The sequence below is a fragment of the Nothobranchius furzeri genome, chromosome 8, assembly GCF_043380555.1.
Source record: "Nothobranchius furzeri strain GRZ-AD chromosome 8, NfurGRZ-RIMD1, whole genome shotgun sequence".
NCBI classification, from domain to species: domain Eukaryota; kingdom Metazoa; phylum Chordata; class Actinopteri; order Cyprinodontiformes; family Nothobranchiidae; genus Nothobranchius; species Nothobranchius furzeri.
Genome location: NC_091748.1, coordinates 53890120 through 53917737, shown reverse-complemented (window position 1 = coordinate 53917737; position 27618 = coordinate 53890120). Strand labels below are relative to the sequence as shown.

General features: G+C 39.7%; 2 protein-coding genes across 4 annotated transcripts; one reads left to right on the top strand and one right to left on the bottom strand.

Moving 5' to 3' along the window:
* Positions 1-821: 821 nt before the first annotated feature.
* mob3c (MOB kinase activator 3C) lies at positions 822-7480 on the bottom strand. Its single transcript, XM_015971473.3, has 4 exons — positions 7324-7480; positions 5367-5939; positions 4489-4691; positions 822-1386 (listed from the first exon to the last, which is right to left on the bottom strand). Exons 2-4 carry the CDS (start codon positions 5782-5784, stop codon positions 1357-1359), a joined length of 651 nt encoding a protein of 216 aa, XP_015826959.3. The 5' UTR covers positions 5785-5939; positions 7324-7480; the 3' UTR covers positions 822-1356.
* Positions 7481-13072: 5592 nt separating this feature from the next.
* Positions 13073-27230, top strand: elovl1b (ELOVL fatty acid elongase 1b). 3 transcript variants are annotated; one of them, XM_015971469.3, is made up of 8 exons: positions 13073-13206; positions 23486-23588; positions 23668-23858; positions 25427-25507; positions 25601-25657; positions 25752-25857; positions 26159-26295; positions 26383-27230. In XM_015971469.3, exons 2-8 carry the CDS (start codon positions 23519-23521, stop codon positions 26755-26757), a joined length of 1017 nt encoding a protein of 338 aa, XP_015826955.3. In that variant the 5' UTR covers positions 13073-13206; positions 23486-23518; the 3' UTR covers positions 26758-27230. The 3 variants fall into 3 exon arrangements, with proteins under 3 accessions (XP_015826955.3, XP_015826954.3, XP_015826958.3); XM_015971468.3 differs by lacking the exon at positions 13073-13206 and adding an exon at positions 20744-20930; XM_015971472.3 differs by lacking the exon at positions 13073-13206 and adding an exon at positions 22645-22751.
* The last annotated feature ends 388 nt before the right edge of the window (positions 27231-27618 follow it).

The window sequence follows — 27618 nt, the reverse complement described above, 5'->3', positions numbered from 1 at the left end:
TATTGCCCATAAAAAAATAAACATGAAATTTAGATTTTATTTGTGAAAGTTTTCAGTTAATGTGGTTCAAACAAAAATTCACATTGAGTTCTTAAAAATAATCCAAAATATTTTCTATAAACGAATTTATAGTTACTAGACAGTAATTGTATATAGTCTGAAAATGGTTTTACCTTGTGTTAAAGTACAGCCAATAACACACTGGATTCCCTCAATAACATGTGTACGCATTTTGATTTAGATTTTTATTTTTTTGGTTTATCCAGTGCTGTGATGGATTATGTTGAATTATTTTTCATTTTGATTTTAAAATAAAAAAATACTAAAAAATTGAATTAAAAACATTAGAAATATGAATCTCTGCTATTTCAAATATCCACATTATCTTTTCTAAGTAGAAAGGAGAAATCGGTGGACTTCTGGCGCAGAGATGTGTCATCCGTGAAAACACAAATAAAGTTTGAGATATTTGCATTGCTGATCATGAACATCAATCATGAACAATGTAATGAAAGCTACATTTAGGGGACAGCAGTAGCTCAGGAGGTAAAGAGGGTTGCCTCATGATCGGAGGGTCACAGGCTTGATCCCAGCTCCCGCCAGGGGTATTCTCCTGTTGTGTCCTTGGGCAAGACTTCACCCAACTTGCCTGTGTTGATGGTGGTCAGAGGGGCCAACGGTGCCAAATGGCAGCCTCACCTCTGTCAGACCGCCCCAGGGCGGCTGTGGCTACAAAGTAGCTTACCATCACTGGCAGTGTGTGAATGTGAGTGCATGAAAGCATCTTTAAGTGTCCTTAAAAACGCTATATAAGTTCCATGTATTATTATTATTTTTATTATTATTTCTTTCATTTTTTTGACAGGAAATACAATTCAGGTCAAGCCTCTGATTTCAAAATGTTGTGCTGTTAAAGCAGCTGGTGCAGAATAATGACATTTATTATCCTTTAGCGTCTGTGGTGCAGAGAATTTATAAAAACAGAAACAAACAGAGCTTAGACAAGACATCGTTAAGTTTGCCAAAAGTGCACATTTTTTATAGATTAGTTGATTAAAATACTGGCAGTGACTGCAGTCACATATGTACAGATCAAACACTCCCAATGGCAAGAAAAGAGCACAGGACATGTAGCTTTGTGGCATAAACAAACATTCACAGCACCATCATGAGCTGTGAACCCACAGCATTGCTATCTGAAGAAAAGTGGTACACGTATGGATTTTGTCCATCATACATCACAAAACTCCCCTACATAGAAAACTGATCTTTGTCTGGAATGTTTTGGAGCTGCTTTTTTTCCTCAAAGGGCTCAGATTACGCCAGTGTCAACTCCTTCTGTCCACGTGGCTTTCTTCAAGTGCAAATCCTCTCTGTCATCTCTCTCTGCAGGAAAACCAAATGATGAGTTGAGTTGATACACTGAATCTACTTCTGTTGCACAGAAACAATAATGGAGTAGTTTTACTTTAAGTTGTGCTTTACACTTTTTGTTCCTCTAACACCACCAACAACAACACAGAGGCAGACGAATGAACAGGGAACAATAAAACTCATTATTTATGGTTTCTGAGTGTGCTGACACAAATCATCATCCCGGTTTCACACTACAAGATTTAGAGCTTCATAATAACGTTTTTTTTTTCTGGAGCTTGGAGCTTTACATCTCATCTGCTCAGTGCTCAAATGTGACAAACAGCTTTTTGTTGGATAATAACAACAACCACAGAGTTTTACCTCATTAGACGAGCGCACAATTCAACTTCTTTTCTGACTAATTCTATATCTATAACATTAGATCATTATTTCTATCCTGACTAAAGACTCATGGGGACATACAACTATTAAATCTATTAGCAGTTTCATAATGGTCAAAAAGAAAATAGTTCCTATTAGGGATGACACTTAATGTCATTTTCAGGGTGGAAGCTGCAATTATTTTTGCATCATAAAATTTTACTCCATCTATCACGCAAACAGTGTTATAGACGATAACACCAGGAGATTTTGTTTCTGCTAGGTGGCATGTAATGACTGAACGGAATCACCCTCCAATGGCTGACATCCTATCTTGAAAACAGGAGGTTCTGTGTGTGGATGGGTGAAGCTTCTTCAGCTTGGGAAAGACTCAGATGGGGGTCCCTCAGGGCCTAGTCCTCGGCCCCCTTCTGTTTACACTCTACGTCTTGCTCCTGGGGGTCCTCCTTCAGTGACATGGTGTTAAGTTCCATTTCTATGCAGATGACTGCCAGATCTATTTGCCCCTTTCTCAGGGGGGCAGAAGGCTCTGTGTCTGCATTATTGGACTGTTTAATGGAAGGTAAATCATGGATGGCCTCTAATTTCCTCTTATTAAATGAATCCAAAATTTAGGTCATGAACTCAGTCCTGGTAAAAGAGCCAGAGCAGGTGGTGTGAGATTGATCTTGCTTTCTTGGCCCAGAGATGAAAGTGGTCATTAATTCAGGGGTGAAAATTGATGGACAAATAAACATGGTTGTCCGGGCATGTTTGTTTAATTTGGGGCGACCCATTTGGAAACAGTGGTATGTGCTTTTATCATGTCACGCCTTGACTACTGCATTGTATGCTGGACTGAGTCAGGCTGCAACTGCACGGCTCCAACCGGTTTAAAACTCTGCTGCCAGATTTGTGACTTGATTGAAAACCCATTTTTACTTGTTAGCTTTCCCTCAACACCATTGACACTGGTGACACTATTTTTATTCTCTTTTAGCTGTTATGATGTCTGACCACATTGACACTGGTGACACTATTTTTATTCTCTTTTAGCTGTTATGATGTCTGACCACATTGACACTGGTGACACTATTTTTATTCTCTTTTAGCTGTTATGATGTCTGACCACATTGACACTGGTGACACTATTTTTATTCTCTTTTAGCTGTTATGATGTCTGACCACATTGACACTGGTGACACTATTTTTATTCTCTTTTAGCTGTTATGATGTCTGACCATGTTGTCATATACTGTTCAGCGCTTTGGGCTTCCGTTAAAGAGCAAGTAACAATGAACTTTTTTTGCTGATAACCTGCATAAACTATTCATATTCTCTCTCCTTTTCCTTTCCTTATTATTTTTTATCACTATTTTATTTCTCATTTTAAACATATTTTAATAATTTGTTGAAATATTTTTTATACTTCAATTGTTTTTGTTTGTGAGGCGCTTCGTGATTCTTATCTTAAGAGGTGCTACAGAAAAGTTTCTTTCTTTCTTTCTTTCTTTCTTTCTTTCTTTCTTTCTTTCTTTCTTTCTCTTTCTTTCTTTCTTTCTTTCTTTCTTTCTTTCTTTCTTTCTTTCTTGGAGAGTGTCCAATAGTGCTGTAGACGTGTAATCATCAGTGTTGGGAATGTTACTTTTAAAAAGTAATTAATTATAGTTACTGATTACTTTGTCCAAAAAGTAACTCCGTTACTTACTGAGTTACAAGATTATAAAAGTAACTAATTATCAAGAAAAATAACTATTTTGTTACTTATTTTTAATTAAAGAATGCAAGAAAAATTGTTTATTCTCTTAATTAAACTTACTTAATTTACTATAAATTACTACAATACTGAATATAAATGACGTTGGTCTGAGCGATGAACAGGTGAGCGGACCTTCGGGACTTCCCGCAGTCACGCCAAGAAGGGCACGGCTGCAAATTCACGACTGCAGCAGCGAATCTGCGGGTCTGCAGACGTAGACTATTCATCACGTCTTCCTCGTTCTTCATGGGCTGTGATGCGCTTGGATGAAAACATCGGCCTCTTTAGCTCCCAATAGGCTGAAGACAGCTTCTACACCCCGCGCTGCTGAATTAGTAACACACGCATTATCGTATCAGTAACGGAAACTGCGTTATGATAAAAGAAGACAGTAATTCATTAGATTACTCGTTACTGAAAAATCTATATTTTTTAGTAACACCGTTATTTTTAAAAGGGGTTATTCCCACCATTGGTAATCAGTACTTTTGGCAGTTTAGTGCATCTTACTTTAAATTTAATATTTCAGCCTAAAACCATAATTATCTCCAGGCTAAAACTCTGCTCCACGTTCATTTAAAATCAGCCACAGCTCGCCGCTCGCCTATTTAAGAAAAACCCTTTTGTCTAATGAAGGAGGTGATCAGGAAACCTTCATTCCTTCAGTCAGTTTCTGTGTCTGCTCTTCTCTTGAGTGAGTCAAGTGAGTCTGCTTTTTGTGTGTGCTCATGTGCACGTGTTAACGACTCTTTTTTTCTGATGCATGTGGGTGGGTGGAGTTAAGGGGGGTGTTGCCAATCATTGCCTCAGTGCCGCTCTGTCGGTCCCCCAGGCACCGCATTTTTTTCCTAGTATTTTTCTAACAAGAAGTCTGGTTGAAATAAGTCTCCACCCACGGTATAACTCACACTTAAAGGTGGTAGAAGGTGCAAAACAAATAATCGGATTGATTGATTGACCCTCATGTGTTTACCATGGTGCAGACAACTCACCAGGGGCTCAAGTTCAGAGTTATCAATGAGACTGAACTCTGTGATGAAGTAGTAGTAGTGTTTGTAGCAGGTATTGATGTGGGCCTCTGCACCCATGCTGCAGACGCTGTCAAAGTGATGGATGTAAACGTGCACGAAAACCCTGAAGAGGCGACTCAGGATTTTCTTGACCACCTGCTGGAAGTTCTTGGGGAAAGGTATGCCTAAAGTGGAAAAGTAAAGAATTGAGTTAGGGAACTTCTGCCAGAAGACCTGTTAGAGGGAAAGCCAGTCTCGTTATCTTTGTCTTTGTGCTACAGAAATGGCAACGGCATCAAGTATTTCTAGGTAATTGTGCAGTAATAAAAACTGCATGTCAAACATCATAAAACCAACTTTCATATTTAAGATAAGTGCTTTGGGTCTTGTTCTTGCCTAACCTCATGGAAAATAATTAGATCAAATACCAAATGAACAATGCTTGCTTTATAGACGATCATTTAGAAAAGTTGGAATTTTAGAGTTTTTAATTCTTCTGATCAACGTCTCCGCCTTGTTTAAAGGAATAAGCCAATAAAACCCATGTAAAATCAATGAGACAATGGGCCACAAGTACACACTGCTGTGTTCCACTCCCCTTAGGCAGAGAATTGTCCTCCCCATTAACATCAATTATAAAATCTGACATGCACCAAATATTAATGCCACTATTAACCAGGCTCATCTAAATGTCAACATCATTGTCTAATTAACCTTTTATTGAACCCAGTGATTGGATTTGAAAGCTTGGTGAAGGTGAGCAGCTTGGCTCTTCCTCTCTGAAGCAGAACACGTTATATATTTTCTTTAGTCAATAACATCAAAGATTGCTTAATAATTTGTAAACTCTTTACACACACCTATTCTGGTGGGGAAGATGTCCTCGTCATTAATGAGCGACTCGATCCAGTCCATCAGCAGAGTCATGTACTTGAGAGCGGGGAGCTTGGTGGGCTTCTTGTAGTCCTCTCCATCCTGCCATCTGTACTCGTACCTCAGTCCTCCAGACATAATGGGGCATGTGCGTTCGGTGCAGTACTCACTAACTGTGCCATAAATCAAGTTGATCCTGTTGAAGAAATCCACCACATGAACTGCAATCCAGTCGTTGAGGTTCTCTCCCTCTGGCAGCTGAACCACTTTCCTCAGGTCCAAACCCGACTTGAGCGAGGCCTGAGCCTTCTTGTAGAGTTCAAAGCGCTGTGTGCCGGGCTCAAACCGCTTCTTCGGCCTGAACGTTCTGGCTTTACTGAACACTTGACCGAGGCACAGCGCCATTGACTCGGTCGTTCCCCCTAGAATGAGGGGAGTGAAGGCTCTCCAGAGTAATGTTTGGCTTTGAGTTGGATAAAGTGGGTCCAGGCGAAATCAGGTCACAAGAGGTCAGAGTTGGTTATGGAGAGACGACAGGGAGTCCTTTAATCCAGATGTTTCTGTCAGGAGCAAAAACAGACATGTTAGGCTTTACCGTTTACCTGGTGGTCTATTATCTTTGTCAAAATTGTTATTGATAGGGTTCAATCCAGTAAAACATACTGATGCAATACATTATTAGGATATTTTGTTATAGACTCGTTTTTTTCTAAATATCAGCTTTCACAAAAAACATCTTTGTAAGAAACCACAACAGGACAAACAAGAATAACCATTACTGTCTCATTAGAGTTAAGTGACCAACATGACCTCATCAGGGGCTTTAAGTGTTTCATCCACAACCCAAAATAGCAACAATTTAACTGGAGCAACAGCTGGGCCCCAGGGAGTCAAGCCTGATTGAGAAAACAAATGCCACGCTGGGAGTCAGTAGACCAAACGACTCTCGGGAGCACAGACAGACATTCTCATCGTTCAGATTCAGCGTGGTGGCAGGATTTTAACTCCGTGTAAACACACTGAATGTGACAGCTAACGGAAAACGTTCTTTGGTGTATGGAAACTAAACCCACTGAAGCAATTACAGATTTTCTTCCGAAGCTATTAACCATCTGTTTGGTAATCTACAGCGACCGAGAGAGAAAAACCTCTCAAAAGTTCAGACTGTGTTTTTGCAGTGAGGAACTTTTCCTAAGGAGTTTATTTCAGGACTGAGTCACATTTTTCAGTTCAGTCTTTTGAACACACATGCCGCTGGCCCAAGTTTGACACACAGTCACTTCCAAGACTGTGGTTGCAATGTGAAACTATATTGGCGTTTGTGTCCTGATTCCCGTTTTGAACGGCGGTTCCGGCCATTTCCTGTTGTTTTATCTGAGACTACATGGTTCTAATGAGAAGTTTACCCTAACCCCTTTCTAGCATTTTTATACACATCAGGGACTAAACACTGAGGTTGAGATTTTGTGGTGAACTTAAATGATGAATCCTCACCCCAGAGGTGTAGTGCTTGTGTTTTGCGTCTGTTCTATTGAAGGAAAACTACAGTAAAAATTCACTGTGTGCTCGATTTCATTCATTTGATCATTCTTAATGTGCCAATTAAAAAAACTGCTACTAAATCAGGAAAAGTTAGAGTTTCTGCCGAAAAGTCAGGGGGACATGTTTCTAGTGAAACTCAAAATTTGCATCAATACAATTTATTGGCAGCAAAAGTCACAGCAAGAGGACAAAAAGTCAGCGTGCCTCAACCGCCCCAGGCTCAGGCATGTCTAATCATGTGCTCAGAATAACAGACCCTTCATGCTTGCTTCACGGGTCCTCGTGAAATCTGCCAATGTTAGTTCAAGTGAGAATAGGAAATAATAAAATAGCTGATCACGTGTTCAAGATTCAGCTGCAACAAAAACAAAACAAGAAAGGAAAAAACTGCCTCTACAGTACCTCTGTGAGATCCTACGATGGATAGTTTGGAATGTTGTTTATGGAAGTTCTGGAAGGATTAAACTCCCATGTGGAGGTCAGCTCCAGCTGCTCTGCTCCTTTATTTGTCCTAAATCTTCTTTCAATGCTAGCCACTGGCAGTCCGATGGGCTCCAACCTCACAGCGGCACACACAACACAGAAAAGAATAGAAAAAGAAAGAAGTGTTTGGCTTCTCTTCCTGTAGATGATGTCACATCCTGACTTTGTGTGCTGGCCCTCGCTGTCTGTGTGTGTGTGTGTGTGTGACCACATGTGGGTGTGTTTGTGGAGAACCTATAATTTTAAGGAAGAGAAGAGACAAAAAAGGGCCTTCCCAAACCCCGACTCTGCCCTTTCCCCCCTCTCCTTCTCTTCTTTTTTAGTAAGCAGAGCAGCCAGCCCACAGCTCCAGGCCCAACCCTCTGGTGAAAGTCCTGCATGGGAAAACAACTCCCTCTCTTGAGCAACACGTAGGACTGCCAGAGCGAAAGATACCACAGGCATTTCTGGATGTTTGACGGTCCGTATGGGCATTTTCTGCAATGTCTCAATAAGCCGTTATTAAATTCTTTGCTTTATGAAAGCTTTATGTAAACTGCTGAATTTACAGCTCAACCTTGGATAGAGAATGCATCAGAATCAGCATTTGGATCTATAAACAAGGAGCTTTTAACTGAAACCGTTTGTTCCTCTGTACCACGAGCCGGCAGCTCCTTGGATATCCACCTTTGTCAAGGAATGAATGAGCCACTGAAATGTAGAGGGTGTGTGTACAGTGAAAGCCAATATGAAACAAGCTTTTACAAGCTTTTCTTTCTAGAGTGTCCCCCCCCCACACACACACACACACCCACACACCCACAAACACACACACACACACACATGTTTGAGTCTAAATCAGTGCAGGATGACATAACATTTCAGGTTTCAGTTAGCCGTTTCTACAGCAGGCACACAGAATGAGATCAAAACTGCCTGAACTGGTTGACACCCCCCTTCCTCCCCAGTCAGGTGTGGCAGGTGGTAACTCTTCTTGTTTGTTGGAGTTTCCCAAAGCGAGTTCTCCCTGGCTGGCTTCAGTTTGGCGCTTGCTTTGGGTATTTAAATAAAGGGAGATAGTTTTTGTAAGCAGATGCTTTCAAATTCAGTGTTTTGTAAAGCTTAACCTACTACGGGTCAAAAGAAGACGTTTCTTCCCAAATCGATGCTTCCTGTGTGCGATGCTGCCTTTTTGCTCAGAGAGGTAACCTCTCAGCCGGGGCAGCATAAAGTCCTTCAAACTGGATCAGAATGCAACTTTGGCTTGAGAAAGATTTTCCAAATATCCTACCTCTAGATGCAACCGGAAGCTCACACAGTTCCCTACCAGTGCTAGACACTTTATCCCTTTTTACATGTTTAAACAAAAAAAGCCCTTAACCGCTTTCAGTTGGTCCAGAACTCTGCAGCGAGGCTCCTAACTGGAGCAAACGGACGAGCTCACATCACTCCTATTTTACTGTCTCTTGCACTGGTTACCTGTTAACTTTAGAGTTCATTTTAGAATCCTGACTATAACTTTCACTGCTCTGCATGGCCAAGCTCCTTCCTGTATTCCTGAACTGTTAAAGCTTTATGCTCCAACCAGAGCCCTCAGGTCCACCCGCCAGAACCTTCTAGAAGTTCCAAAGACCAGATATAAAAGTCAAGGTGATCGCTCTTTCCAGACTGCATCCCGACTTTAGAATGATCTGCCTTTATCCTTATGGAGTATTGAAAGTCTGGACACATTTTAAACACAGCTGAGGACCCTTTTATTTAACGCTGTGTTTATCTTAATCTTTTGTGTTTTCGTCTTTTATAACTCACATTTATAATCATTTTTCGTTGGTTTTGTGATGTTTATGATTATTTTATAGTTTCGTGACTTTGCTTTTTTTTTATTAAAATTGATTTCTGTTTTGCTTTTTAAAAGCATTTTGATTTTATGACTTTATGATTTGTTTTGTTTTGTCGATCTCTGTGAAGCACTTTGTGTTTCTCTTTCTGTGATGAGTGCTGTATAACTAAAATTTGCTTACGTAAAGAACTCGTGTGAATTAATGCAGTGTTACTAGATGAAGATGTTGGATGTGAATCCTCATGGCTGCTTTCTCCATTTTCAGTTCAGCACTTTTAGGCATCTGCACTTTAAGTATTTCATGCACAGAAAAAGGGTCGTCAAGGAACGAACCAGGAAACTGCAAACTGATAATGAGATTATTGCTGAAGAGCAATTAGCAGAAAAGTTGATGTACAGCACACGATCATCAAGATGATGACATGTCTCCAAGATCCTGTATTATGTATTTTTTATTTCACTGTTTCTTAAAGACATAAAGACATTTCTGGAATTTGCTAACCTGCTGTTGGTTGATATTTACTGACACCTATAGTTTTTTTTTTACTTGTTCTTTTTCCTTATTTTAAGCAAAAACTGCAAAATGCTGTCATGATCAGATAAAAAAACTGGCATGAACATGACTGAAAAAGCATCCAAAGTCCAAGAAAAGAAATAAATCTAAAGATTGGAACAATTTTGATTAAGACAACTTAAAAACATCATCTTTTCACAATTTTTAAATCAATTAAGAAACCTTAAATAATCTTTGTCACGTTCTCTGTGGTAGTTGCAGCAGAAAAGGGTGTAAAGGCACAGAATCAATGGCGTAGACCAGACAAAGGCTAGCATTTGCTTTATTAAAATGTTCTGTAGAGATTAAACTGACAGTAATTCTAAAATATGTGTGGGTGTATGTTATTGTTTCTTTATTAGTATTTTTCAGGCTGCAGAATATTTTACAAGTCAAAGGCTCTCTTTCTTTGCTTTGAGATGTTAAACTTTGAGTCTGTGATTCTGAGAATGTTGATGGAAATAAATTTAAGCTGCAGTAAAGCCATATTTCCACTAGAGGTCAACCTAACTGTTGTTTTCATGGACGGTATTTGAGTTGTTTTTTTATTTAGTTTTTTTTTTTATTACAAATGGATTGTTGTCAAATTTGATGACACCCAGTAGCTGGGGCTGTTAGAAAGCTGATAAGAGGAAACGCTTGTTCTTAGTGAGTGGTTGGTCAATGTAACATTTTGCTATTTAGTAATTCAAATGGTTTTATCAAAACCATTCTCCATCCACTAACATTTCTCCACTGAGGGACAACAAATTAAAAATCCTATTCTATTCTATTCTATTCTATTTCCATCCATTTTGGCCGCTTATCCAGGGTCGGGTCGCGGGGGCAGCAGTCTAAGCAGGGAGGCCCAAACCTCCCTCTGCCCATCCACTTGGACCAGTTCCTCTGAGAGAATCTTAAGGTGTTCCCTGGCCAGCCATATTCTCTCCAGCAGGTCCTAGATCTCCCGTTAGGCCTCCTCCCGGTTGGACGTGCCCAGAAAACTTCACCAGGAAAGCGTCCAGGAGGCATCCTTACCAGATGTTTGAGCCACCTCAACTGGCTCCTCTTGATGTGGAGGAGCAGAGGGTCTTCTCCGAGCCCCTCCTAGATAACCGAGCTTCTCACCCTATCTCTAAGGGAGAGCCGAGCCATCCTGCTGAGAAAACTCATTTTGACCGCTTGTACCCGCAATCTCATTCTTTCAGTCACTACCTAAAGTTTGTGACCACAGGTGAGGGTAGGAACAAAGCTCTCTCTTCACCACGACAGACCGGTACAACGCCCGCATCACTGATGACGCAGCACCAATCTGCCATCTCTTGCTCCATCTTTCCCTCACTCGTGAACAAGACCCCGAGTTACTCCTTAGGCAGGACCTCATCCCTGACCTGGAGAAGGCATTCTACCTTTTTCCGACTCAAGGCCATGGTCTCGGATTTAGAGAAGCTTATCCTCATCCCAGCTGCTAAACACTCGGCTGCAAACTGCTCCAATGAGAGCCGGTGATCACGTTCTGATGAAGCCAACAGGATCACATCATCTGCAAAAAGCAGAGACTCAATCCTTAGGCCACAGAAACAGGTCCTCTCAACACCTTGGCTGTGACTAGAAATCGTGGCCATAAAAGTTATGAACAGAATCTGTGCCAAAGGGCAGCCTTGGCGGAGCCCAACTCTCCGGAAACGAGCCCGACTTACTGCAATGCGGACCAAGCTCTGACACCGGTCATACAGGAACCTACAAGCTCATATCAGAGGGCCTGGTACCCCATACTCTTGAAGTACCCCCAGAAGGGGGGGGGGGGGTATTCTATTCTATTCTATTCTATTCTAAACCTGTGAAAAAATGTCTAAGAGGAATTGGTCAGGTCATACAGCTTTGATTCAATTGCATTAAAAAGGGCTAAAACAGGAATCTTTGTCTTGCACACACATTGTGTAATGTATATTTAGTTTATTTAGAATCCAAAAGATATTGAGTAATTTTTAATATGGAAAAATTTGTTTAGAAGATTCTTTTTAATCCGATATAAACATCTCAAAGAACATCCAGTAACTATGACTATAGTCTCTCCTGCAGGTCCTGCACGACTGCTGCAGAGGAGTTTAGTGCCTGCCACCTAACCGAAGGGTTGCAGGCTTACGCTATTGAATTCTTGCAAGTTGTTTCACCTACTATAAGTTCTTGAATTTTAAACATTTTTTCTTGATGATGCACAAGGGTGAGTGACAAAAATCCTTACTGGCGTCCTGTGCTCCAGTTGTCTGAACGTCTCTGTCATGACAAAATTAGACACAGGAAGAAGAAGAACCAGTCAAGCCTTTTGTTCCCATTTGACTGTCACGCACCAATGCACTTTGCTTTTATTTATCTAAAGCTATGCTGACTGATATTTAAAGCATCTTGTGTGGCAGTACAACTTCCATTATGACTTCTAAAAAAGGAAAAACAATTACTTAACTTAGACTTTATGTCTCAAATTGAGGTGAAATGTATTCTTGGTTTGTGACGATTATGTATATTTGGAAAGATAAGATTACCCTTTGTTTTGTCTTTTATAACTAGAAATAGATTATTGATTGTTGGGAGAAATGATCCTTTCTTGGATACCAGGAAGTAAGAAAAGTCAGTTTATTCATTGCAACTGAATAATTTATGTGCATACAAACAAAACAAATGATAAGCAAGTCAAGACTTCACTGCAATATTTCTCTTTAATTAATCCTGTCTCACCAGGATTTCAAATATATAAACGTCTGCACAGAGTTGAATGAGATTTAATTTTTTTTATTTCTAATGTTAGGAGCGATTTGGAGTCTAAGAATCAGCTTTGAGTAAATGAGAGCTCAAACTTGTAAACATGTGTGATTTTTACACCAAAGTAAAACTGTGGAGGAACATAAACACCAATAAAATGTTCTTTCAGGTTGTTAGAGTGACATTTTAGATTTAAAAAATGTGTCTGATTTAAAAATGTGTATTATCTTTATAGATAAGATATAATCAGTCTTCTTGATTATTTGTTTTTCCTTTTTCTGTATACTTTGAAAACGCAAACATTTCATTTGTGTTTATTCTTTATTTTGTGTAGTTACAAATAAAATGAAGCACGTTTATTTAAACAAAAATCTAAAACATTACTAAAGATAAGAAAACTAAGATAACCATTAATTGTGAGGACGTTTGAGGCTAAATGTGCCACCATAATCCGCTGGTTCACCAACCATCATATTACAGATATTATGTAAATAAAGCACGGACTGACTCAGCAGAGCAGAGGTGACTCCACCTCTCCCCGGCTCCATCAGAGGGCTGGGTCCGGAGGAAGATTTAAGCGGAAAGGAAGAGGAAGCCTGACACACACACACTCACACACACATACACACGCCGTTTGCTTACTTTATCAGCCAGGTTTCCAGAGGCAACGCGAGGGCTTCTCTCATCGCAGGTGGGTAGCTTCTTACACCGTGTTTTACAGCATCCAACAGCTGAATTAAACTGAGACTTTTGACTTTTGGGAGACTTTCATGTTCTTTCTCTTAAACGGGGGTGCTAGCTTACACAGCATTCTTTACTAAATAAACTAAACCGATAATTTATTACAATTACAACAAAAAATAAACGACACCTGCTCTTTAATTTGTTACAACTAATTGTTACACATATGAAAAAGCCGTTTCAGCTGTAACCGTTAGCCCTGACTTCATATCCGGTGTTGTGCCAAAATGTGTATCTCGTCTGAACGTGAACTTGAAGGATACGTCTCAATTAGCTAGCACATTTACGCTAATTGTTTTGTACGTTGATGATATCGCGATAGCACCTGTGTTGTTGCGAACACCCTGGCTGTTCACTGAGGGTATTTTTATTGTTTGTAAACGTTCAAATTAAGAACTCTTACTTGGGCTGTGTGCAGAACGGGATCAGGCTACTTTTTGGTCAAATATTAATGGAAATTATGACTGTTTCCACTTGGATTACTTGTTAGTCAAGTAATATCATATATTAACAGCTTTTAGTAGATATTTTAAATGCCTTGTGACTGCATCTATATTTAAATTAAGAGGAAGGTTAAAATGAGCTCTGACCTCTACACGAAGCATTGTTAGTGAAGGGAAGTTGTGGCTGCTTCCTTTCTTTCTCTTTTACTGCATTAAATCATGCAGTTCATAGTTTTTGCTGACAGTTAAAGTTGTTGGGCGATGAATTAACCACACTAGGTTTTATAACTGGAAAAAAGTTTGAAACACCAGTTTACCAAATAATTTTAACTTAATTTAAGCTTGTTTATGGGTTGGCAACTTCAGAAAATAGTGTTCTGATTAGAGTTTAAACAACATACTGTAGAGATAAATTATTGTAACGTTGCACAAGGAGAGAAAGATGTCCTTGATTGATTTGTTTTTTTAAAGTGATTGCCAAGTTTGATTATGGACCGCTAAAAGGCTGTTGATGGTGAAAACAAAAGCTGCATCTAACAGCAAGGACATACCTATTCTGAAGGTTAAACAGCCCGGGTCTATCTCTGTTCATAATGTAAACACTGTGCTGGTGCTGAATATTATCTCTGCAGTGTCTGTGTCTGTTATCACTCCATCTGTCTCTTAAGTCAACATCCTTTCTGAAGAGTTTGCATATTCAAGAGGGAGCAGAGTGGACGATTAAGTTTAGATTGGTTCATTGTAATAATTTTCTCTGCTGGCTGGTCTTTGTATGTGTACTTCTGGAGTCATATTTCCCACGTTAACCCCACCCCCACCCCCCATGGTGATTTTGTGTTGTAAGGCACCTTGTAGATTTGAGAAGGTGGTGATACACATCAGATGGACCTGCTGCTACTTAATGTTCTTCCTGCCAACTGATGTAAATAATCAGGACTGAGGAATCACTGTCAAAAAGCCTGGTGTATGATTTCAGGTCAGTGATACACAAACAGATTACTCTGATCCTTTATGATTGTGTGACAAAAGTGTGTCCAGTGTTCACCAGAGTGTTTGAATTACATGTGTGCTTTCTTTATGATGGCTAGTTGGGAAAACATCTGGTCATTAATTAAAGCTCTGCTTTAAAACTTTTGTTAGCTTTGTAACTGAAGGCTTGAATAATTTCAAACTCAGCTGGGCAATCAGATGAATATTTCTCTCATTATTGATCTAAAATGGCCAAGAGCAAAGTTTTCAAGCTAAATGACAACTAAAGGTTTATGTGTATTCTAATGTGTTTGAAATTCAATTACAGCCCTTTGTGGTAGCTGTTTTTAAGCTGTTTTTACTTAGCTAAAGATTGGCTGATAGTTTACTCGGACATTCTTCTGTAAGAAAATGTCCTGAAGAAAGTGTCTGGAAAGTGTCTGCTAGGCACTATCTGTCAGCTTTGAGCATTCACGTTGTTTTTAGAAGGTGAATATTTGTCCACACGTGGTTGCTGGATTGAACAGCTGGCTCATCTGTTTCTAGGGAATTGGACCAAAGGTTAAATTGTAAAAATGTTGTAATTTAAAAATGTAGCAATAGGTGGTTAATTTAGCTCACTCTTCTGGCTGTTACATCAACTTTTATTACAGAGAATCATTGTAGGAATCTTAACGGTTAAATTTTTTTTAGGTACGTCAGAATTATTTCCACGTGTGGGGATGCCGTTGACAGACATGGAGACTGTCATTCCATCAATATATGACATAATCTCAACCAGTCCATCTGGTTGGTTTAAACTGGTTGCCCTTATCCTGAAGTTGTTTTTGGTTTTGCATGCTTTTCTCATTGAGCGCCTTTTAAACAAGCACACAATGCATCTGCTCATTGTTACTTCCCTTGCATGTTGATTCGTATTGTAATTCTCCATTCTGACGGTGTTAACGATATCGTGTTTCCCGCACCTGTTGAGTTGATGGGAGTTTGACAATTTCCATGAGACACTAATGTTTCTGAACATGTCTGAAATCTGAGTTGCTGGCATGCCAGAGCTGCAGGAGGGGAGGGAAGAGAATGAAGTTAGTGCTGCTAGTTAGGCCTTGTCTAAATAGTTGCAGATAGCAATGATGCACTCCCACCCACCCACCCACCTACACCACCACATGTCTGTCATTCACACACCCAGACTGGAACACAATAGGAAGGTATGAGCATGTTGCTCTTAAGGCAAGTTCATCAGCATTCCTATGCTCACAGACGGGGGTCGCTTCATTAAAATACCTGAAATTCCTTTATTTTTATTTTTTACCCATTTTTAAATTTACATTTTTATTTGAGCAAAGATCTGCTACTCATGCCTGAAAACAGTCATTTTCACAAAGCATGTCATATTAGGTTTTGAGTTGAATTGATCACACACTTGGAGAAGCAAATCCTGTAGAGTTTTTGATTCATATTCATGTTAAATGATGGTGCTTTTGGTTTGTTTTAAATAACTAATGGCTTTAGAAGGATTGAAGCTGCTTTTGTGATCAGTGTCAAACCTGGAAAATGTGACCAGACACAATCTTTTTCCCATCTTAGTGAGAGCACAATGAACTTTAGGGCTGATGGTTGTTCCTGATATATGATATAATATCTGAAGGTTTTTCAGAGAAACTAAATGGGTTTTTTATTTTCAGAAACTAGTTTAATCTAGGTTTGTTAGTGAAGTAAACCCAATAGTGTCTGAAGATGCATCAGATTGGATACATTTTTCTTTTACATCACATTTTAATGTTTAGATATTAATATTTTAGGGAGTGTAGCAAAGTGTTTGGAAATGTCAAACCGATAGTAGTAAACTCCTCTTCTGGAAAATACGTCGTCTGTCCACAAGCTGGCTAGGTGTTGAATGTGTATTTTTGTTTAGTTTCAGTGTTTCTTGATGGCATGGCTGTAGAACAAGTTTGGTTGAGAATAAGATGCTTGATTTAGTGGGAGCGAAGTTTCAGACCACGTGTTCGTACATGCTCTGTGCAGGGAGAAGATGCACTGAATTCCTTTTACTGGTTTTTGCTGAGTGTGTGTAATGGCTGTCATGCAGTTTGTCCTCACTCTGTTCATGTTAAAGTAAAATGAGTCTGATATTAGTGCAGTGGGATCTTGCAGCAAAGTCAGACTTGTAACACAAATGTGTGGCATGTTGGTGAAACGTTAGAAACATGGCTGCTGTTTACTTTAAACCAACTAGTTGGTAAATATTCAATAGTTTAACAAATTTTCATAAATATGTATCAGTATTTTATGTGAAAGTGGAATTTGGTTAAGTTGAAATGAAAGTCACAGGTTTGTGCTCAGTTATTATTGTAGTGAACTGATTTGCACGTTAAGCTGAGCCAATGTTTTGCCTTGGCACGTTGCCTACAAACGTAACAGGCAAGTCTGGAATGCTAATACTTTGGTCTATCCCTTTTGTTTTTTTTGGGATGTTATTTTAAACAAAGTTAAAGATAGTTAAACCTAAAATGTGTCTAATCTTAAGTACCATATCAACATTTCTATTAGAGTTTGCCATTTGTTTTATGGATCTTTCAGCCTCTTGTTGACAATGATCTGAACAATAGTGGCTGTGGTGGTGATGATGATCGATGATGATCTCTTGAGTCAATCTTATCAGCCATCAGCAACTTAACCACCTTTTATAATTTGCCTAATAGGTGTTTCTTGTTCCTTCTGTGTTCATTTTGTCTTGCATTTCATTTTGGGCGGTGGAACGAGAGTTTGGTTTCACAGGTCAAAGTGAATTTTGGCAGCCTTACAGGAGACCATGCATGTCATTAGGTGTGTTTCGGTATTCAGAGGGAAGGGTTTAAAGCATACCTGTTGCCATCACGCCCCCCCCCCCCCCCCCCTTTGCCGCAGGTAGAACCTGCTTGGTCCTAAAGAGGGAAACTCGGGTTTTACAAGACTCGGCGTGTATGAGGTTAATTGACACGTTACAAATATTCAAGTTTAAATGTTGCATAACAGCCTGACAGCTGATGTCTGAACAGTTTCAGCCTTCTGAAACAGAATTTTAACAGAGTTGACACAGTCAGTTTGGACTTGGTTCTAAACAGAAATTTATTAGGTAAAAAATTCCAAAGATAGGATATCAACAATTCCAGAAAAACTCGCTTGGCTTGTTGACATTTAAAAACCTTTTGATTAACAAGCGCTCATCAGAATCTGCCCCATTTTAGTGTTTACAGTCGAATGGAAAGCAGCAGGTTAAGATGGATGGAGACATTCAAGCTTTCACAAAAAAACTTCTAACCAAGCCTGAAACACCTTTGCGTCACCTTATTATGTCATCGGTCAACATATATTAAAAAAAGAGAACAATCTTTTATATAACGCCTCTCAAGATAAAAATCACAAACAAAAAATATTAAAAGTATTAAAAAGATTTCAAAAAATTAAGAATATGTTTAAAATAAGAAAAAATGTTGAATAAGCTGGATTTGTGGCTCACAGGTTTAACATTGTGATGACCTACAGTTTGTATGGCCAGCTAACCACTGGATTTAAAGTGTAAACAAACCAAAGTGATTATTTCCAAATAGAGCTGCCACAAACGACTATTTTAATAGTCGACGAATCGTGTCATAAATACAAGTATAGCTTATTGCACCAGGATGCTCTAATATACCCATCATTGCCTTCTAGTTTGAAGTGTGATCAGTTATTTGCCATCTAATAATGTAAACAAGATGATGGCTTATCAAACAACTTTTAATTAACTTTGTAACCTGTTAATTAGAGGCCAACCGATATATTAACTGCTTTCTATCATCAGCCATCGGCCGAGATTATTTTTAAAAGAAGATATAAAAAAATAAAAAATAATCAGGCACCTGTGTGATTGAAGAAAGGACCCAAATGACCCCAATACACTTTTATTTTTGTATTTATTTTTTATGTTTTGAGTTTGTTTTATATTTAAAGTTCAGTAAATATTAAGAGATTAATTGACTTAATTTATATTGTGCACAGTGAGTGTCTTTCATAATCCGTATGCTGCTAAAACGTGTATATATAAATATCGGCCTTAAAAACTGGCTTTAGATATTGGCCATCAACAACCAAATTCTTTAAAAATCGGCATCGGCCTTAAAAAACCCTCTTTCATTGAAGAGGAGTGCTTTTTTAAAACACTATAAACTAGCGGAATAAGTCATTAACATTTGTAACAGAAAATACGTGACGTGCATACGTGGTCGAAAGAAAACAAAATCACTATCACTAATGTTGTTGCTACACCTATGAATACAAGTAACTCTCTGTTAGCAGCTAACAAGAGGTAATCAGCTTACAGAGGCAACTCTTCATTGCCCGCCATAACGTGCTTCCTTTTAAGGTGCTCGTGCATCCCCAACGTGCTCCCGTAAAGTAGAGTTCCACTTTGCAGATTTTGCACGTACATGCTTCTCTTTTGTCTTTGTAAAATACTCCCAAACTTTTCAGCTACGTTGCCGACTCGCCATGATGTCCTCTTTCTCTGGTGATTCGAAGGCTGACCTGGGTGGCCACTACTGCACATGTGCCTAAAGCAGAAAGCAGCCGCCGAAGGTGCCGCAGCAGGCGAGATTTTAAAAAATGCCCATAGAATAAACGACATTTTAAATTTAGCTGACCGTTTTGCTTGTCGACGTCCGTTTTGCTTGTCGATGTCATCGTGCCAAATCGACTAATCGTGCCAGCACCATTTCCAAGCATAAGGCCAGTGACTTCACAAACTGGGTTGATGGTTAGGACTGTTTTCCATGTTTTCAAAACAAAGTATTAAAGAGATGCCCGATCCTTTCCACTCTTTACTTTGTTTTGGTTCTGTGACAGCCATCATCGATGTAGGCCATGGCTAGCATGAATGGTAACTTGTGAATGGCCAGGGACAGCAAAATTATTAGAATTACTTTGTGAAAGATGGTAATAAATTGGAAAAAAATACATGTTTTTAAAAGTAAAATCATATCATTCCTTGTAAAATATTTACTTAGTTCCAAAATGTGCTGCAAACTTCCAACTAAGGTTTGCATTATGCAAAATGTCAACAATTTGAGGCTATGTTGAAGGCTACATGAATGTCTCTACATGCTTTGTTTATTTCATTCAGTTGCCATGTTATGGTTATCAAGTGGAGACGATCCCTAAGGAGAGAATGTTCCCAGTTATTGCTGTAATTGTTAAAATGTTCCAGCCTGGCACAGTTGGGTGTGGCACTGAAATGTGAGTAAGTGGGTTTTCTATCAAACAAATACTGTTGCTTAACGCTTACGAATGTTAAGCATTATTTAATGAGTCATGTCTTTTCTCTAATGCAATCCGTCTTGTCTAAGCTTTCCCAATTACCTTGAGTAAATATTAGTTGTGTTGCCTCCTAGTTTCCATGCAGGATTTTTGAATGAGAGATTATACTTGGGTTCCGATGGATAAATTCAGAGTAGGGGAATGAGAGGAACTTTTAACTTGTAAAACCAGCTAAGGACTGGAATCTCAGTTGCCCAAGATGGGACCCAGATTTTTTTGTAGGTTGGAACAAATTCTGGGACAACTATTTAACTCGAGGCACTACCTGACTTTCCTTTTAAAGAGAAATTGAAGCGTTATGGGTGTCGGCTGGGTAGAGGGCCAGGAAAGGCATAACAATGCCTTCCTTCATGATAACAGAGTCTCTACTGATGTCTTGCCCGCTCCCTGTGAATAATATGATCAGCCCACCCTGAGGGGAAAAAAAAACTTGCATAGCAACTCAGGAGTTGCAGGTTTCAGTGAGTAAAGGGTGTGACTTAGGAAGCGAGGACGGGAGTGATCCAAGGCTCATTGAAATCGGGGTGGTGGTCATGAACTAGTCCCGGTCTGCTTTGAGGTGGTTTTGGGGAGGTTTATAAGTGGGTTGTCTCTGTCCCTTTAACCCCATTTGACTTCATATGGATACACTCACACACAGCTTTCACACACCCCAAGTTTTTTTCCCTCTCTGGCTCTGCCCCTATCCTCTCTGCTCTGAGAGCTGGTTATTCATCCGCTGCATGAGTCAGGGAGGGTGGGGATTTGGAAGACTGCTGTACCAGTCACACTTTGTCTTCCTCTCCTTCTCCAGCTGTCTTTTTCTTTCTCTCTCTCTCCTGCTCTTTTCCGGCTTGCACTTATCGTCTACTGAGCGGCTTTGCTACACCGTGAAAGAAGATATTTGCTTCTGCTTTTGATGAACTAAGTGGCCGATTCTATTCTTTAAAAGGTGAGCTACTAAGTTGAGTTGGGGTGAAACCCTCTCCTTTGGGTTTAAGGTTTCTGTTCCTTTTGGTGTTTTAACTGTTCCTGGTGGGTTATATCTTATTTCAACCTACATTTACTACATTAATACAACTTCCTGGATGGTTCTTAATACTTTTTCCTCTTAACCTCTCTCTATTTCACTTTGTTCATCATTAACTTCTAACTCGTGAGTGTGGCCTCCTTTTTTCCATCCCTATAATTCATTGACATGAGTAAAACCAAGCCTCTCCTTTTGTAGACATAACCCAAACACTGTTGGCTTCATAATGAATGGCGTAGGCGTTGGAACATGCAGACTGAGTACAGAAGTGTATTTTTTCCTCCGAACCTAAACACAACTCTGGTTTAGTGTGTTTAAAATGAATTGGTTTCAGCTGTGCCTTCTTCCTCCCTGTTCCCTTTTCCTGAGGTGATTAAACGATCACGTGTCTGGAGTTCAATTGCATCACTGTGTCATGGGAGTACTGGACACTTTAGACTTGTCACGGTCATGAGAAAGTTGTTGTCCTGTGGAGTTACTTGTACTGCTGATGTAGCTGAATGATGGAAAATGGTGCTGTTTATCAGTTTGCAGCATACCGCTAGACTAAGTCCTGGCGTTATGCGCCAACCTTTAATTAGTGGAGATTAGAAGCAGTTTGGTGTGATTATGTGAAATTACTGATGCTGTACAGTCATTTCAGAGTAGATGGTTGCTTGTGGCTTGGTCACTCTGGTTGGTTTGAGTTGGAATGGAAAGGGTCTCATGCTGAACTCCTGTTTCATCTGGGTCTCAAACTGGACTTCTCTTTATTTATTTATTTTTCTTGATGCGTGTTAAAAACTGTGTAAAGATTAACATGCTGCAGTTCACACATGAAATTTGCAGTATTTTAATCACTTAAATATCAAGTGTAAATAAGTGTTATATTTTTCTTTCTCACAAAAAACCAATAAGTCAATTCCCCTTGGTTCAAAATACACAATTATTAAATTGAACAACATGCTTAACAGCTGTGATTGATTATATTGGCTTGAAAATCTCAAAACCCAAAATTCAATTTACAGAATTACTGAGATTTTAAACAACTTAGTGCATTCAAGCACCCACTGAATTACTCAGGACACCATCAGCGACCAAAAGGTCAAGTTTTCAGTACAAATTACTAGCTAAAGGAAAAGTACCATACCAAGTAATAATCTGATAATGTAACTGCTGAGCACTCTTTATTTTCCAGAACAAGACACATTGGACAAGTGAAATGATGATACTGTTGTCAAATTGTGAGGCGGCTTCCCAAATGCCTCTGCAACAAATCAAAAACAACCACAGCTTTTTGCGTAAGAGTTTTGAAATGCCAGTGTTTCACGTTTGTTATGCAACAGCTGAATGTGCACGTTTGGCAGCATCCTCTCGAGCCTTTAAAGTACCAGCATTCCACTTTTCATCATCACAACTAGAGGAAGTTCATGAGTAGTCTGGCTGTCAGAAATCCGACTGGAATGCTACAAGTCCTCTAGAAGCTCAACAGGAAAGGTGGCGAGTTGCTGATAAAGTGGTGTGGTGAACAATAAGGGAAACGTTTACAAGCTGCTTTTGGTTGCCAGTTGGTGAAAACTATTTCCAATGCAGTTTCCCTCTTCATGGTTTCTTCGTGGGAATCCTGTGTTTTTTCTCCTTTTTGCAAGCTTTCGTCCTCTGTAACCTGCAGTAAACGGGTCTAGTTCAGTTCTTGTAAAATGCATAGTTAAGGTTAAATTTTAACTTTTTCTTCTACATTGTGTATTTTTCCCCTCCGTCCTGGTAAGTTCTGTTATCTCCTCTCTGAACTTCATTCCACAGTTTGAAATTATTAGCCTTTAATGATATTGTCTTAGGGAGGACCGTGGGCAGTGCTAACTCAAAAGATTGGATTGTTCATACAAAGACTCCCTCAGAGCAGACCACACCCTGCTGGTCCTCTTCTTCTTTTTCAGTTTAATCTTGATATGATAAGCCTTTGTCAACAGAAGATTGCTAAGTCTAAAACCAATTCCACCATTCTTTTGTAAAGAGTGTGCAGTGCAACACTTGGCATCACATAAATGCTATCTCCAGATTTGTGGTTGGTCTGCTGGTTTTCTGTGGGAGTTTTCCACCAATCAGGTTGATACATTACAAGCAGCGCTTGTTAAAAGACTTGTAATTATTGTGAAAGTGTTGCACTTTTAACTTTATGCACCTCCACCCATGTGTTAGGGGGCAGTAGAGTTTGGAAATTGTCTTGGAGCTTTTGGACTCTAGTGATGCGCTTGCTGGGGTGTAGCTCTGCCTCTCTGATATCAAGCCATGTCATGAGGGTTGGACTTGGGGCAAAACTTTTTTTTTTTTGGTTCAATTGAAATCCCCAATATATCAGATTAACTCAGTTTGGAGGACTGATGGAAACTCTTCTCTGGACTTGAGTGGGATTTTAAAACTGGACGCATTGCCTCTGTGAGTGCCGACGAGCTGAAACTAAACTAACTCTTGGCTTATCCCCTCACCCCACCCCATAGATAATCTGGTCATACCAATTCACAACAGCCAGTATGCTTCAGCACATCCAGGAGTTTGGCTCAAATGTCATCAAGACCTTCGATGAACTTGTGGCAGGAATTGGTAGGTGATTTACTCGACAAACTGCAAAGTGATGACTTTTTTGTCTATGCATGTGTGTATTAAAAAGTCTCCATTTCAGATCCACGGATTAAGGATTACCCGCTGATGCAGAGTCCTGTTCCAATGACTGGGATACTGCTGTGCTACCTGTTTTTCATAATGTACCTTGGACCTCGCATAATGGCCAAGCGGTCACCCTTCCAGCTCAAAGAAGCCATGATCATTTACAACTTTCTGCTGGTGGCATTGTCAATATTTATTGTCTATGAGGTTAGAATCTGATTCTAAAAACTGGCTTGGTGCTCTTTAGCTTTTATTAATGCTGAATTCTAGGGATGCTCCGATGGATCTGCATTTGATCCCATTTGATCCCAATCGGCCGATAGCGCCCCTATCGGTTCTGATCGGAGTTTTCAAAATAGATCAAAGCAGACTGATCAGGTAGGGTTGTCACGGTAACCAGTGTAGCGGTAAACCCCGGTAAAAAAAAAAAAAGTTGACAATAATAATAACCGTCTTGTTTTTTTTAAAAAAATTATCTCTGTGGGTTTACCGTGGCTGCAGTGTAGGCGCGGTGACCCTTACCAGCCACCGTATCGTCTGCTGAAGTTGCTGGCGGCACATGCGCGCTTTGTTTACAACCAAAACTTTCTTGAAGCTAAAGCTGAAATAATAGCCAAAGGAGGAGATGGCAGCGCTCAGGACATTTATTATCCCTCAAAGAAGACAAAGTGGGAAGTACGGGCATCTTTTGGATATTTGAAGAATGCCGAGGGACAGTTGATAGAAGATGGCTATCCTGTTTGCAGCACGTGCAGAAAAAGTGTCTGTGAAAGGCAGCAACGCTTCAAATCTCATGACACATCTGCGTGACCATCACCCACAACTCTACAGTCAACGCAAGGCAAGCTAACGTTAGTGTTTTAGCTAAAATGCGTGATCCGAGGATTTGGGTTGAGGGAGAATGCAACGAGTCGCTATATAAAGCAGCCGCAGCGCCGCTACCTGCATATAAACCGTGTCGCGGACACCCCCATGTTGAAATGACGCTATGCATTACGGGGCTCCCAGGGGCAGATAAGAGTTGGTCTCTCTCCGAGAATAATTATGAATTTAACAATGATTACTGCCTGATGACATTTTCCCACATCTGCAAAGCTCACTGGAAGGACACAAACAGAGGACAATAATTTCCTGATATAGGGTTTATTACTCAAGTAAGGGTAAAAAAGTATCTGATTAGAAGGCTACTTGAGTACTGAGTATCATCTGATCTAATATTTTTAAATGATGACATCAAACAGACATAAAACAAGAAGTTATGGGCAAATATTGGTATTTTAAAGACTGAAGGGAAAAATGTAAACAAACAACATAATTACAAAATAACACATTTTAGGCAAAATTTTGACACAAACTGAGGACAATATTTCCTGACATACAGGGTTTATTTAATTGTGTGAAAATGTAGCACGTTTAAAAAAAATACGGTGATGATACCGAAAACCGTGGTAATTTTGGTCACAATAACCGTGAGGTTAAATTTTCACACCGTGACAACCCTAATACAGACTATTTTAGATTAGGTTAAATTTCCTTTATTCCCAGATTATGTAGTTTGTAGCACTCATTATAATGTTGTAGAAAATTTCTGGCCAATCCACGTGATCGGTATCGGTGATCAGCATTCTTTGATATCGGTATCGGCAGCAAAAAACCTGATCGGTGCATCCCTACTGAATTCTTATGTTAACCAGACAAGTTTATGGATAAAAGTGTAGCATTGTAGTTGGTTCTTCTACAGGTGATTTTAATTCTAAAGTTTTCTCCCAATTCAGTTTCTGATGTCTGGCTGGGTCACAACGTACACCTGGAGATGTGACGCAATTGACACTTCTAATAGTCCCCAAGCTCTACGAGTGAGTTTTCCAAACTTTGGTTCTTGTAATGAGTATAAATAAATTTTTAGACTTTCTTGGAAAATAGTCTAAATTGTACCTTCTTGTCATTAGATGGTCAGAGTGGCATGGCTCTTCTGGTTTTCAAAGATCATTGAGTTGATGGACACAGTAAGTCTAGTGCATTTCACCTAATGTCTGAGTTTGAGTCTGTTAAGGATCAGGTGTCTAGACTTGATGTTAACGAATCTGTTTTCTTTGTCAGATTTTCTTTGTGTTGAGGAAAAAACACAGCCAGATTACGTTCTTGCACATTTTCCATCACTCCTTCATGCCCTGGACCTGGTGGTGGGGAGTTGGCTACGCTCCCGGTAAGTACACAACGACCTGGTTTGAAAATGATTAATGGAGAGACAAAAGCCAACCAGGGGATGAGGTTTGGTTATTTCTCCCTACATACCATTCTTGCACAGACCAGTACAAGCAGCTCTGAATGAGCTGTGACCTTATTAAGTGGCCTAAAAAAACATAATCTGCATCATTTTATGCGTGATAGTCACACCAAAATGATAAACTTGGACTCTTGTGCTGCCCTTGTCTTGATTTTAGTCGCAAGGTCTGATAATTTAGGCGTCAGGCGTTAGTCTCTTGATGTTTTGCTTTTTGCTCAAGGTGGAATGGGATCTTTCCATGCCATGGTGAACTGCTCCGTCCACGTCATCATGTATTTCTACTACGGTCTTTCTGCTGCTGGTCCTCGCTTCCAGAAGTATTTGTGGTGGAAGAAATACATGACTGCCATTCAGCTGGTGAGGAAATGTGTCTCTCACAGGATTTTATTGTTTTATCAACATTTTTTTCTCTTCATTAGTGACTCCTGACTTCTTTCCCAATAGATCCAGTTTGTCCTGGTGTCTCTCCACGCCACCCAGTATTACTTTATGGAAAGCTGCAACTACCAGTTCCCCATAATCATTCACCTGGTCTGGATCTACGGAACCTTGTTCTTCATCCTCTTCTCCAACTTCTGGGTCCAGGCTTACGTGAAGGGCAAGCGGCTGCCAAAACAAGACATTAAGTCACATCAGAACGGCTCAGCCGTCTACACCAATGGTAAGCACCTCGAAAACGGAAAAGTCCACGAAAATGGCAAATGCTACGAAAATGGCACGAGCAACGGCATCATCAACGGAAGCACCAATGGCATGAGCAACGGCTCAGCTTACTATGAAAATGGACACACCCTTAATGGCAAGATGAAGAAGGCTTAGAGACTAGAGGGAAGCAACCTAGTCAACCTGTTAAAATTACTACAAATTCCAAAGATTATTAGACCGTTTTACAGCTTTTTAGTTTCTTGTGTAAAACATGGAAGAGCGATGTCGTGTCTATGACTTCCATAACTGGGGTTCCACATTTGGTTTGTTGGTTTTGTTGCGTGGGGAGCCATCTATGAAACACAATGTATGAAGAGAAGATGTCTTCACCTAATTAAGTCTTCACTGATCTTTGCAAGGAACCTTTTGTAGTTCACTATGACATCGGTGGCCTTTCAGCCCATTTGCTGGCCTAATTGACCCCTCTGTGGACAGACGACTTTACTGTTTCTAGTAAACTTGAAAAAATAAAATGTAAATAGTTTTACAGTAAGAAAAAAAAAGAAACTAATTGTGCTTTCTAAATTTTGTTACTTTGTGTATTTAAAATTTAATAGCAAATAAATTTTGTTTTAAATTATCTTTTACATTTTAGTTAGTTTTTTTCTGTACGGGGACTCGCTGAAAGTGTTTATTCAGATGCCATTTCTCATTTTGCATTGTGCAGCTGCAACAAGAGACGAAACAATTTGCTATGTTTGCACATGTCTCTTGTCTTGACTATCCCAAATATGCAGCTTTAGTGGGAGGCGGACAAGGAGCCCATTATGCTTTCACTTTGTGGCACGAGGCAGAAGGAACGCGTTCTGCAGAATGGAATTTGCCTCCACCCAGCTCCACATGAGTTTATGTTCACTAAACTCAAAGGAAATGGTTTTATGTCTAGCTTTGGGTAAATAAGTCAATAAAAATGGAAAAAACACAGCATTACCAAGACTAAATATACCCCGATAGTCATCATTAACATCAAAAACT